The sequence below is a fragment of the Myiozetetes cayanensis genome, unplaced genomic scaffold (assembly GCF_022539395.1).
Source record: "Myiozetetes cayanensis isolate MyiCay16 unplaced genomic scaffold, myiCay2020 scf9, whole genome shotgun sequence".
In the NCBI taxonomy this organism is placed as follows: Eukaryota; Metazoa; Chordata; class Aves; order Passeriformes; family Tyrannidae; genus Myiozetetes; species Myiozetetes cayanensis.
The window spans coordinates 27,403,305-27,417,253 of record NW_026088185.1 but is presented as its reverse complement, the minus strand read 5'-3'; the positions used below and the strand labels follow the sequence as shown (position 1 = coordinate 27,417,253).

The 13,949-nt window shown below is 38.5% G+C and overlaps 1 protein-coding gene across 2 annotated transcripts in view; it reads left to right on the top strand.

Annotated features, from left to right (window-relative positions):
- The window catches only part of HSPBAP1 (HSPB1 associated protein 1), a 37,485-nt gene that overhangs the window by 7,877 nt on the left and 15,659 nt on the right, over positions 1-13,949 (top strand). Inside the window, exons 2-3 of one of the 2 annotated variants that reach the window (XM_050339631.1) lie at positions 4,238-4,423; positions 10,000-10,184. In XM_050339631.1, the coding sequence (XP_050195588.1) occupies positions 4,238-4,423; positions 10,000-10,184 (371 nt within the window). Of the gene's footprint in view, positions 1-4,237; positions 4,424-9,999; positions 10,185-11,907; positions 12,033-13,949 lie in introns of those variants that run through there. The other variant, XM_050339632.1, reaches the window with a different exon arrangement.

The following is a 13,949-nucleotide window of genomic DNA, read 5'->3' as shown; positions in this document are numbered from 1 at the left end:
TTAATTTTTTTTTTTTAAGGAGTAAGGATAGGGAAGCATTACAGATTTGCAAGAAAAACTTGATGATGCTTGTATCAAACACATATACCAGGATTTCCTTGTACTCCCTCTTTTAGAAAATAATTTTAATACCTCTCAATTAAATCTCATATTTAAACAGCAGGGTGTTTTGGCAGAAGCCAACTACCATGCACTAATGAACTCTTCTAATTTGCTAAATTATTTTAACTGAATGACAGTACATTTAGCTTTTTAATGACACTACATTTAACTTCTGAACAACTTTGATCAAGTCCACTTTTAGACAGACTGCCTGCTGTGCTAAATTCTTTATTCCCAAACCCCACTCAGTTATTCAGAAAAACTGTTAATCAGAAACATTAAATTATTTTCTCTCTTAGGAGCACAAAGTGTAATGGAGAGTACTTGGCCAATGCATCGCTATTCTTTTACCTGCTCTCAGTGCTAAGTCTCGATGAGTCTTCGTGTTTGACAGTACTTCATGTAAAGACAACTGGAGAACTTTGTTTTTTTAATTGGCAGATCCCTATTTTGCAATGTGCTATCTTTCTAAAGAACACCTATGTTTTTGACCGGTTATATAAGCTGTCACAGTTACAAAACCTGAGCTAAAATTTGGTTCGTTTTTTCAGTTCCTGATTGGATTCTGTACATGCCTTGTGTAAAGTCAAAACACGAGACAAATTATTCCTGCCTCCTTTTGTGCTGTGAAGCCACACCATTTGTGGAGCCTGATAGAAAGAACTAATTTAAAGTATTCCTTTTCTCTTGTGGATCAGAGTACAACTGAGAAAATGAAGACTCCCACAGAGCTTTTCTTTTCAAAGGGAATATGCATTTCTATTCTTTCCGGCTACCTAGTCTCCCCTAGGAATTTGATATTTAATGCCCAAGATGTGCAGTGGATATTTTGCTTCTTTGCAACACGTTTTATTTATACACATTTTACTTGTGCACATCTGTGTCCAAACTGTATGCACTTATATATGCTATGCAACCTCAGGGTTTGCCTAGGAATCAATTACCATCCATCTCAGGCTAGGAAATACTGAGAAGCAAGAGCCCAGCCTTTAAGGTCTTTGTGAAGCTATGATAACAATAACTAAGAAAAAGATCATTTTAAATTATAATTCTGCTAATATCTCTTCAATTTCTTCTGTATTCAGATACCTCTTTTAATTACTTCTTAACACTCCTACAGCATGTAGTTCCATCAGAAATCTCTGTTGGTCATGAGCAGAGTTCTTCAAATTATCGTAATGCTTATTTGATGTAGTATATGATATTTACATTTTATCATGTCTCTTTTCACTAGCAGGCACTTAGATATGCATGACAAATATTATAGGGAAAGAATTATGTTTAACTAACTCTGTTCTCACCAAGGAATACATAAAACTGAATCAAGACGCTTAGAGATTCTTCATGCAGATTTAGCAAGAATCCCCATTTGTCTTTGCAAAAACCCGTAATGTACATTTATTTAAGTCTTTAAATTTTGTAAAACATTTTAAACTTCATGGTGGGTTATATGATATGTATTGTATGTGATTATCTGTATCAGGAGAAGAAACATACTAATCTAGCAACAATTTTAGTACTGTTTGAAGATAGGAATGATTAGCATCTTACTAAGACAGACTGTCCTCTTTCACTGTTTCTAAATTTTATAGGGAAATAGGTTTACAACTGAAGAAAGGGTGGTGACATGACAAACATTCAATAGAGGAGAGGCTATTTAGCCTAATTGGTTTGTTTTGTTTGGCATTGAACTCCCAGTAGCTGAAGCTCTGACCTTCCCACTGTGTATGCACTGTGGTTAAAACCACACCTTGCAAAAGCACAATATGCATGTGGAAATCCCATTAGAAAGCCACATGGAATCAACAGTTGGCTTCAAAGAACGTTCCTGTCTATTCCAGTAAAATTTCAGCTTTTGTGGCACAATGTAACTGTTGAGTGAAATTACAGGACAAACCTGAAGCTTTTGTAATAAGTCAGCTTTACAGTATCCTCCAAAAAAGTGTCACCAATTTCTTGCATTCATTTGGACTTACATTCCGTAAAATAATTAAATGTACTGCCCTTAAATCAAAAAAAAAAAAAAAAAAGAGTCTTCAAAAAGACAGCCTTGCAGTGATAAACATGACCTAAGCAGGAATAATTTCATTTGTATGAGCTGGAAAATATAAAAAGTAGGTAAGGCCAGCCAACTCCTGCATAGTGAAAGCCACCTTTGTACGATATTACAATTGCACTGGTGAAAGACAGAAGAAGTTTTATAAATAAAGGAGTATTCAGATCTGGACTCAGTCTTGCCTTAGGTCTTGAGCAGAATCATTGTAAAGAAACATGCTGAGCTTTAACCTCTTAGTGCACCTCCTGCCAGCTCCTGGTAGCTGCACCATTGCATGCCCTTGTGTCTGCAGATGGTGTCTCTGCCTTCTCTGGACTTGCTCCTTCAGGTACACTAACCTATTCCTTGGAAAGCCCCAGAGCCCCCTTCCGGGGGCAGGGAAGACCATATGGTGAGACATACGGTCCCCGTGAGACCTCCTTATGTCCTGGTTGTGCAAGTTGCTGGAGTGCGAGACTGAAGGCCAAGTGTCAGAGACATCTCTGTGTCACAGCAACACCATCCTGTCAAAGTGTTGCTCTGCGTATGAGAGGAACTGTGGAAAACAAACCAAAATCCAAACTCCCTCCTGTCATCACCCTTAAGAAAGAGACACCATTAAAAAATTTCGTGTTCCAAGACAAAATGTCAGAGGTCTTCAATTTTAAAGCTACATGATGGAGCTTTCATGAGTGATCAGAGAGGGATTCAGTTTCCCTGGAAGTCTGTGGGAGAAGAGACCCCTTGACTGTAGAAACCCCCAGCCCTGATACTTCCCACTGAATCTGTGTGAAGATAGCAGCTTAATTTAGAAAACTAAAAAGCACAGCTATGCAAGAGTATAAACCCTGTCGAAAGAAGTGGGACTCAGAAGTTAGCAAAGAGATACAGCACACAGCATGTACAAGGCTCCTCTTATTCCTGCCATTCACACTTCAGCATTCATAGATTTATTTTAAACTTATGTTTGAATTAATCCTAAAGAACCGTCCTCAGTGACCTCATTCTCGGTGGGTTTTCTCTTGTGTTTCCCCCAGCTGGCACCACAGGGCTGCCCTGTGTGGGACTGGCTGGTTCTCCACTACCTGTCCCACACACAGGGAGGAGCGACAGGCGAAATTAGCCCCCAGCACTAAAGGAAATTTTCTTTGTCTGTATTTATTTAACTAACTGTGCATGCCAGACTGTAATTTGACCCCTAAATGGAGTGAATGGATTGATTTGGTCTGTTTAAGTAAGCTGCTAGAAGTCATGGGGAGCTGTACATTATCAACTAGGTGTGTTAAAGTCTTAGGCATTTTACAGATTCGGATTCTGGATGAGCTAACTTCAGTAGAGGTTAAAATAACGAATGGATTTTTTTATGATCTGAAGCTGTAGTCCACCTCTTCATCTTTATGGAACTGTTACATTATTCCATTTAAAATAAACAGATTTTCCTTCTCAATATGTCCCTAAAGAAAAGTTGTTCTGGAAGTGCTGAGTTTATTCAAGGTTGCCAGCATTTCAGGTTGACAGTTTCAGTGGGGCATATAAATCTCTAAACAGCAAAGGAGTAAATGGAAATCTTAGGTTAGTTTAGTTTTTGGATCGGCACTATTTCCTCTTTCTAACTTTTCTGTCAATGAAATTTTAAAACACTTTAAAAATACCTGCTGGTTGGGTTATGCTACTCTTCCTCACACCCACACTACACTTTGGAAAGAATCCCACACAGAAAGAATAACTCATAAAATTTATGTTCTCTATACTCTGGACGTTATTTGCAAGTTTATTTTATTGTTGGCCTAATTCTAAACAGTTTGGCTACAGTGCTTTATTGCCTAAGGTACAAGTGAAAATTTTAAGCACGTGCCTATTTTTATTTTTTGCTTCACATTTCGTGTGCTAATACACTGCTTTAAGCTTTAGTGTAAGAATGTTCTTTCAGTGTTTGCAGCACAAAGTTGACTTTAAAAAACTCTACGAATGTAATAAATCAATCATAAACAAAGGAGGTGTTAGTTCTTAATGTTTCCTGCGCTGTGGGAGACGGTAGGTAACACTTCATGTATCATAAATCAAATATCTCTACAGTTGGTTTTTTGTTGATTTCCATAGGTGAAGGTGTCAAACCATTTACTCCTGAGAAAGCCAAGGAAATTGTGATGTCTCTACAGCAACCTGCAGTCTTCTGTAACATGGTTGGCGACTGGGCAGCCCTGCACTGGAATGTGAAATACCTTTCTGCGGTGTTGGATGGAAAGACAATCCAGTTTAGGCTAGGACTGAAGACAGTGGATTTAGGTGAGAATGAGGTGAACAGGTGTTAATGTCACCCTCTTTTTTACGTTCTGCAATTGTTTGCCTTTCCATTACCACTGTTCACTCTCTAGTTGCTTTTCACTGCAGGCTGTTTTTAGGACATGGGATTGGCCAGCACTGGAACTCTCCTTTCTCATGTGTTTATTCTCAGTAGGAAGTCTGGTGGGTAACACTAACACAGAAGAATCAAGTGTCTTGGTTTTCCTTCCTTGCTTTGTAGTGTGGTATTTTTGGTCCAGTCTTACACATGATTAGATTGTTCACATGAGCTGAGCTTTCATATCCACAAACATGACTGTGTTAAAGAATTAGCCAAATAACTAGTCTACCTTTGGATTTTTATCTGTAAAATGATGATAATTTGCACCTTCCTCCAGAGGCTTTATACGACTGTGATGATTTTCAGTACTTTAGTGTCCTGTGATGAAAGATGCTGTAGAAGTATAAGGTGTTAAGAAAATCATTTGACACCAGTGCAGTAATTTCACCACTAACGCTCCAGATTCACTCAGACACCTAGGAACATGCCATGGGAGAAAGATAATTTTTGCACTTGATTTTAAATACTACAATTTTTTCTGTCTGCAGCCACAAAATAGTGTGTCATCATATGCCCATGCACAGAGTTTCGTACCAGGGAGGGAATATACTAGAAATGTGTTCCAAGGTGACAATCTGCTAGCCACTTGAAAGGTTTACATTGCTTTATTTGTGTCATGTACATTCTTTGCCCTCCCTACTGCATACCAAAATATATTTTGCCATTCACTTCTCCCTTTGGCCTATCAAGCATACTGGCTCCCTTTAGGATTTTTTTTTCTCCTTAGGCCAGAAAAATCCAGTTCTTAAAAAATGTTCTATATAAGTCACGGTGTTTTAGACCCCACCTAGCTATTCTTTCTATAGTCTTCTAACCTTCTTTAGTTGGACTACCTCTTTCTTGGAATGTAGAGTCTGCACAAAGACTCCAGATGAGGGTCTGGCAGTTCCAGTGAAAGTGATAGGATTACATCACATTATCTTGCTTAACAACACTGTGTGAAATTTGCTTTCTTCACAGCGTCATGACCATGTTATTGCATGTTCAAGTTTTGCAAGAGAAGTGGGTGATGAAACAGAAGTGTTAGAGGGAAAATGCCTGGCATGTTAGGATTTCAAATCATTTTACAGGCATGGTAATTGAACTGATGATTCCTGTGCCATTCCTGGCAAAACAGATGTTATTTATTCGCTTTTTACGGTTGGGATAACTGAGGTATAGAATCAATACATTGGTACACATCTTCATAGCAATATCTCTGTGGTTCAGTGAGGTACCAGCCAGTTCTTGGACTTCCAGTGAAAGGCGTCCCATTGCTGATAGGGAAGGTGTCACCCATATACATAGATGACATTTTCTTTGTTACCTTGTTAATATCTCAGTTGTAACACACAAGGCCTACCAGATAAAAGAATAATTTTGGTCCTACTCTCCATTAATTAGTAGGCACTTTTTGAGAGCCAAATGCGTATGCCAGCTGGGAAAATTTCTAATGGGATTGATGGAGTGTTATGTGGCTAAGTCACGGATTGATGCTAAGTAGATAAGAGTCATCACTTAACAATAACTTGTAGTCACTAGGGATGTAGTGTGGGATTGAAATTGGTATTTATATCTTGAAGCATCTATCTGCATTTTTCTTTTTCCTAAAGGCATCAATCCCTATGCAGCAATGAATTTATCTCCAGGAACCTCCATTATATGCTAATGTGAGCTGGAATTGTCTTCAAGAAGATGGGTACAGCCTTCAGGGGTTATATTGTAACTGAATGAGACCTGTGATGCTATAAAAAATTTGCATTGTAAGGATATATTAGTGAAGCCATTATCCAAGCCATCTCAAAGTCTGAAATAATGTAACACATTTCATGTGCCACTGTCATTTGGAAGGTGGTTGATCTCACTCTAGAATACTTAATACTATTTTTTAATGAGGGCCTCTCTTTCTCATCACTCTTCCTGCTAACTTTCCTAGATGAAACAGTAGTAGTCATGTGGTTAAGAAGAGCAACAGAAAAATACAAATAAAATTGTATTGATTTCTTTCTGAATATTCCTTCCATATTTACAGTAGATTTATTGCCTTAAGACTAGATGGGACCACTCCTGCCACTGTGTTGGAAACATGTAAAAGAAAAAAAAAAAAGCCATTCTCCTACATGTAGGTACGTTTTGGTGTCACTCTGGAATGGCTCCTTCAGAGTTTCTGAGGTTATTTAAGCCATGAGGTTCATGGCTTCAACCTAAGATTTCCTGGAAGACCCAAAATTGCTTGAGACCTCTTTGTATAGCAGCTTCTCATCTTTCCTTAGTTCCACATCTGCAGCCTGGATAGGGATTCCCAAACTGAATATTCCTTAATATAAAAAGTGAGAATTGCAAATGGGGCAGCTGGGTGGGATTTGTGTGGATTTTGTATTTGCCTTTTTTGCTAGTTTTTAATTTCTTAAGACATGTGGATGTGAAAGGCACATTTGAAACATGGAAGGTATGGGAGCTAGCAGTATTATTTGTGTGAATTATTTGTACCTACTTAAGTTTGTGTGTTTGATAGTACTCTGATTTCACAGGTTAAACAGTATGTGTCTATAAGAGTGGGAAAAAAATACAATCAGAGCATTAAGCATTGACAGAGATAAGATACCTCCAGAGACAGTACCAGCATTCATTACAACAACAATGAAGGCACTATTAATCAGGAAATCCCTACCCATCGAGTTCCAGCCACGCTAAAAGATTTATTTTTCTCATGTGGGATAAAGGGTGGGCAAAAGCTGCAGAAGTCTAGTTTCTGACAGAGGAAATGCAGCATTATAGCCCATCTGTCTGATGGCTACCTGGAGCACACCAGCAAGCACAAAGTAAGAAAAAAGCTTACACAAAACTGATTTCTGTATGCAGCCATTTCTTATTTTGACTATTTTCTGTGGTTGTAGAGTAAAATGAATAAACAATGAGTTTACTGTGAAGAAGCTGGAGAGAACAAAAAGATGTCATGCTGATCAGTTTATGAGTCACAAGATCTCTGGAGGAAATTTCTCTTATTGATGCTGTCACATATACAGCTGGTTAGAAAAGGGGTGCAACTTGATCATCTGCCCAAGAGGTTTTACCAGTAAGGATGGCAGAAGAATTCAGGCCTCTGAGATTTGATATAGGGGGACTGCAAAGGTGGCTATAGACTCAGTAGCTGAATAGGAGGCTGAAAATACAGTACAAATGCTATACACTGATTAAATGTTCCATAAAGCTGAGATTTGAGGTGGTTATCAGAGTTGGATGTGCATGGCCAGTTTTTTTGTTTGTAGTGCCTGTGCTTTGTTATAGTATGAAATGGCTATTTCTTTCTTGGATTATGTGTTTAAGTAATTGTAATTCCCCAGCAGCTGTGAATAGATGTTTGGTTTTCTTTAAATAAATGGAGGAGATATTTCACTTGCATTCTTACTGGAGTTTTAGGTATTTTCTAAGGCTGTTATGCTTTTTTCCCCCTACATTTCCCTTAGTGTACATTGAAAACACTCTGAGAAGAACAGAAGCTGGTGTCTGTCAGGTCCAGACCTTAACTAAGGAGGGGAACTGCTTCTCAAGAAACCACTTTTTCCCTCTCTTTCTCCTTCTGTTTCAATCTGTGGCATTAGGTGGGAGACAGCAGGACTGTTATGCCTTCAGATACCATGACATCAGACAGATCTGGCAGCCTACTTTAGACTTGCCTGGCTAAATCTACAATTTTTCAATTACAAAACACCCTCAGCTTTTAGTCATTAAGTATTGGCAAACTGGTTAATAATGTTCTTGCTTTTAGTTGCTCATTGCTGACATTTTCACCCTTATTGCAGCCTACAAGCTCATCTAAGCAATCTGTTTAGATTGCCCAAATATGTTTTTTATTACTATTTATTTTTCCATAAGCACGCACACCTTGATACTGAACAAGTTATAAATCAAAGCAAGAACCCTGTCCCAAGGAGATTGTATCCTACAAGACAGTCTTACATTTCGTAGTTGGATTTTATTTTTAATGAGCCTCAGAGTGAAATACACCGTGAGGTAGAAAGAGCATATTTCTTGCCTTTAAAACATTTACTCTGGAGTTATCTTGGAAAATAGGCAGTGTCCTAAGCGCTCTTTGTTCTCCTGAAAGTAATACAGCTATAGAGCCACCTTCAAGTAGTGCTTGTGTCTTTTATCTAATTTTTCCATCAGACCATCTCTTAGTAAAATGATGTGCATTGCATTAATAACTGGGTATCAGGAGAGGGACTGCAACACAGACATGGGATCAGATATAGAGGTTTTTGGTTCTTGTAGGTAATTTATATGACTTGTATGCAGCCCTTAAGGTAGGGAGCCCTTCTACTGCACAGACCCAGGTTATGGGTTGCTGGATGGCAAGGCTTATCTGACACTTTTACTTAATGATTTTGATAGTGTGGGGAAGGAAACCACTACCTAGGCTACTGCAATAGAAAATAGCAAAATAATAGTGATAAAGGTTTATAAAAGCTGTTTTCCTGCCTAAAGGGAGTAAGAGCAAATGGCTGATACTCTATGGGAATTGCTGGGGTAACAAAATGAAGGTAGTAAAGAACGAAGAGCTGCTGCTGCACAACAGTGAAAGGATCCCATTTCTGTGCAGCTCCGTGCAAGTTACGCGAGGTTAAATTGCAGCTCTGTCATTGTCGTTCATTCAGGCTGCAGTAATTTTTCCCCAGTAGTAGTTATAGTAAAGTAATATTTTTTAAAAAATTGGATGTCTCTTTGAAGCTGGCACGATTAGTGGAACTGAGGATCTCTGATTAAGTGCAATTAAAGTATACTGTGATGTGGGTTATCCTGTAGAACTTCCAAGTGACCTGACCTTGAGCTGAAAGGCTGTATCAGTCAGCCTGACCAAAGCATGATGGGAGCAAAACACTGCTGGTAAATACTTTTAGTGTCTGCCAAGAACACTGCAATATGCTTTTGTCAGTCCCAAATGAAAAATAAGGGCACACAGCATTTTAGATGGATCATTGGCAGCACGTGTGTGGTTCCATAATTTACTTTCTATGTATTACCATGCTGGTTTGGTTATTGCTTTAGGGAAAGGGTAAGATGAACATGTCCATCTGCATAAATCCATGGAGACAAAATAAAGAATACACAAATAGTTGCACGTACATTTGCAGCTCACACTTAGGAAGGGAGATGAAGCGAAGTTGTTTAGGGAACTTGGGCGTATTATTGAGTTACTGTGCTGAAGAACAACTGTAACTATTGGTATGCTTTTTGTCTCACAGCAAGTTCAAGGTAATAGTCATTCACTTAAACCTTAATGAAAAAAGCAATAGTCTCAGACTTTAATTATGAGTTAGGTGATAAGAACCATTTTATTGACCAGAGTCAAACCACCTAGTCCCTCTTCATCTCTCATGTTGCATTTAAGCAGAGCTGAGAGACAAACTATGTATTATTTTTACTGGTTCTGTGCTCAATGCTCATGTAATTTTAGGCTTTCCTGTTGTTGCTCTAGTTCCCCAGTTTGAAACCAGGTGTAGCTACGTGGAGGCTACACTTGAAGAGTTTTTGGCTTGGAGTTGTGGGCAGCCTTCTTGTCTCTCTGGACCATTCAGTTGTTACGATTCCTCCAAATACTGGGCTTATGCTGACTACAAATACATTGCCAGGATATTTGAAGACAAGCCAGAAATTTTCCAGGTAAGTTTAACCATTACAAATTATATAATGTAGTTTCTGACACCTCTACTGCTACCCCCTCTCTGCTCCTTTGGCCATTTGTTTTAAAATTTTGAAATAAAGGTTTTTGGCTGTCAGGTTAATGGAGAACTAGTACCAAGTGGAAGCCATCTGTAATTCTGAGTCTCCTTATAAGTTTAAAAACAACACCCCAAGTAACAAAAACAGCTACCAGGTTGGCAGTACTCTCCTTCCCATTTAGCCTAGCATTTTGTGACTGAGCAGGCTTGGGGAGCACCCAGTCATGTGTGTGATTTCTGCAAACAAACACTACCTCTGCACCTCTGCTGAAGGTATGAACATGAGACAGGAATAAGGAGTAGAGAGGAAAAGTAGCTGGCAGGCCTGGCATATTGCAAACTTGAGACCCTGCTGCTGCCCCAGATCCAGCAGGTACCTGAATGGTGCCCGAATTAACAGCTTCACCCAGGAGAGAGGATTTGATGGCATGTGTTAGCTTATAGCAACAAGGCTGTAACATGGCTTTGCTTCATGCTTTGGCTTGTGGCTCATTTCCTCAAGTAGCACAGTTCCTTTCCTTAATGTATTTAGATTAACTGTTTATGAGGAGGAGTCTAAATCTGTGGCATTATTATACCTTAATTTTCTGTGAGAGCAGTAAAATACATGAAGTAACCTGTCCATGGAAGTACGTAATCTATGGTAATTACCAAAGGCTGGTCTTAGGACATCTATCTGGGGTATTTTTTTTTATTTTCTCTGTGTCTGTCTGCTGTTTCAATATATTGGTTCATCTATGTTCCTGCTACTTCTCCTTGCAAATTATAAGCAGGCAAAATTAAGGATAGCTATACAAAAGGTGTACCTTTTCAAAAGGTATAAAGAAAGTGTAGTAAATGAAGCCTTATTAATTTCTATACTTTGAAAGGTGAAAATGGAATCATAATACCCTGCAAAAACTATATCACTGGGATGTCAGAGAGTGCAAACTGATAAGCCCCCTCAAATTAATTATTTTCTCAGAAAGCATTTCCCATACTCCTTATATGTATTTTATTCTTTTATACCAGTAAAATTGGTACTTATCAGTGATCAGCCTTTTTTCAGACTGTCTCCCATTGTTCTATGGGTTGAACACAGAGATCATCTTACCTTTCTTTCTTCCCAGAAAGAAAAGGTAAGGAAGGAAAGCCCTTCCTAAGCACCCTGAAATCAGGATCACATAAACTTGGGCTGCATGACTGATACTGGTTCATGTTGCTTGACCTAAGTCGAGAGCTCCAGGGATGTTTCAGACTTCCCCAGGTCTTTGCGTGACTTCCTTTTTGTGTCTTGTGTTGGTCTTCTCTTTTACTGCCTCGACACACAGCATTTTCCAGTGTCTGAGGGCACAAGATTATAGCAGCTCAGAAAGCCTCAATAGCCTGCTACTGCATTCGGTCATTAAAAACACACTTGAAGAAAACAATAATGTTCCTACCTCCTTTTTCCCCTTGCCCCCATTCAAGAACAAAGTTAAGGCTCCAGGAATTGCATTTCTGTGCAGGTGTCATACCACAACCTGATCCCCTGACCTATAACAAGCAACAGATTGTACTGCAGTTTTAGAATAGACACTTGTAATGGTTATGCCATGGATTTTTTTAAAAGCAGAATCTGGGAAGGAAAAAATCAACGGTGCTATGCAAGCAAATATGGTGTGTGTCATCTGCCATTTTCACAGGCATGGGAGTGAAATGCATCCATCAGTTCCAGACTCGTATGGCTTCTGAAACACTGCTACACAATTTATACCAGCCAAAAGAGTTCTTTGTAGAAATTCTCTTCCATTCTTGTGTGAATTTGATGGTAACCGCTTTTTTTCTTTCTAGATTTTATTTAGATTTACGTAAGGTGATTTGAAGGGGAAAAGAAGGCCAACTGCACTGTTATTTATAGTGATTAATAGGGCCATTTAGAAGTTGTTTGAAATTTAGATTGCACTGTTTATCATTTACAGTTGTGTGGGCTAAGGTAATGATTCCATTATTCTAATCTATGAGCAATATCTAGCATCTTACATTTTTTGTTCAGTTGATATTTCATTACAGAATTTGAGATATAAATCAGAAGCAAGATACATGCATGAAGTTTAAATAGAAATGAGACCTTTTAAAGTGACATACGGGTACAGATTAACTTCATTATAAGCAGCAAATGAAATAAATATAATTCACAAGTAATGTGCCATCTGTTATGGTTGGAACACCTTTTAGTACATTTCTTCTTACTGTGGTTTTTTATTGTAGAAAAGGAACCCACTGTGACAAGATTTCAGTAATATTACCAGTTCCTTTTCAGTTCATCGGCTAAAAACTATTTTACCCATAATCGCTTCAACTATTTACTACAGCAGCAACATTTTCAAAAAGTTCTTTTAAATTTAATATTGATTATGTGTGCTTTCTTCCCACTTAAATTGTAACAAAATACAAAAACTATTTAGGTGTGAGATTAAAGTGTAGAGATGGTGTAACGCTTAACGTTTTCACTGAAATAGTTGTATTGGATTTTAAATTTTATGGCTGCTGAAATCTATAGGATCAACTTTTTCTTTTTGATCTTTTGCTGTCTTTGACAAATGTTTATATTACACTTCTGCATTTTTTTCAGATGGTATCTTTAAAATCAATAACTCTGAAATTCAAAATCTTTAGCAACACCTAATTTTTGGGAAGGCTATTGCTCATTTTGAGGGTTTCCTGATACAGAGTCATGGTGAAGTCATCCTTATAATGTCTGGCTTTAGTTTGCCTCATCCATAGATCTTGAAAAAGGATAGTCATCCACCTGTCAGCAAGCAGCTAGCTTACATACTTAAATTAGGAGGCCAGACTCCTATTTTCTCTTTATAGACAGCAAAAAGGGAGAGACTTTTCCAAGGTGTGATTGAGAGTGCTCTGACTAGAGCAGGAGCCAAGCTTAAATTAGGTTACTAAAGTTAGGTGATGTGAATGACCCCAAAGTGCTCTACTGAAATGGAACAAATACCATTATTTTCCTTTTCAGGATGGGAAAAATAAAGCTCAGAGATGAAGTGATTTACCCAAGACCATCAGGAAGCTAGGATTTTAATTTCTGTTTCCTATGGCTCAGTCTGAGGCTCCAGCCAAAAGGCACCAGTATCTCTGGCCAGTATACTTCGAGTGCTTTCCAATAAACAAATGATCAGGCCCTGCAGGTGGCAGGGTGAGCTGTAGAAATGTGGGAAAGCTTTATCCAAGCTGTCCAGAACCATTCTGCAAAACTCTTGGACTGTCTGAAAAATACCTCGCTGTGCCTCGTCATCCCCAAGGGATTGGTTGTGGGAGGATAACAGAAGGGAAGGCTCAAGGACCACGTTTGTAACACATTACACGGCTGTTCTGCCCTTTCTCACCATATAATCAAGTTGTCTCAAGTTCACTGTCTCTGCAGTTGCAAATGTGTCCACTAAATAATAAGAAAACTTCAAAAAAGCAGCATAACACTGGGACAGAGATGTGGTAAAGTCTGTGTTTCCAGACTACGTGGAGAAAGCTGAGATAAAAGCAAAGAGAGCAAATGTGCCACATGCATTATCAAATTGGTTTGAAAAGGGAATAGGGATTTTTCTTTACTTTCTTCCTTTCATTCTTTTTTTAAATGCCATGTATCAGAATTTCTCTGAAAGGAATCCTGAGCTTGAGTGGATGGTTAAGAGTGGAGAAAGTTAAAAAGGAGTGTTTGAAAAGAACAAGAAGCCCT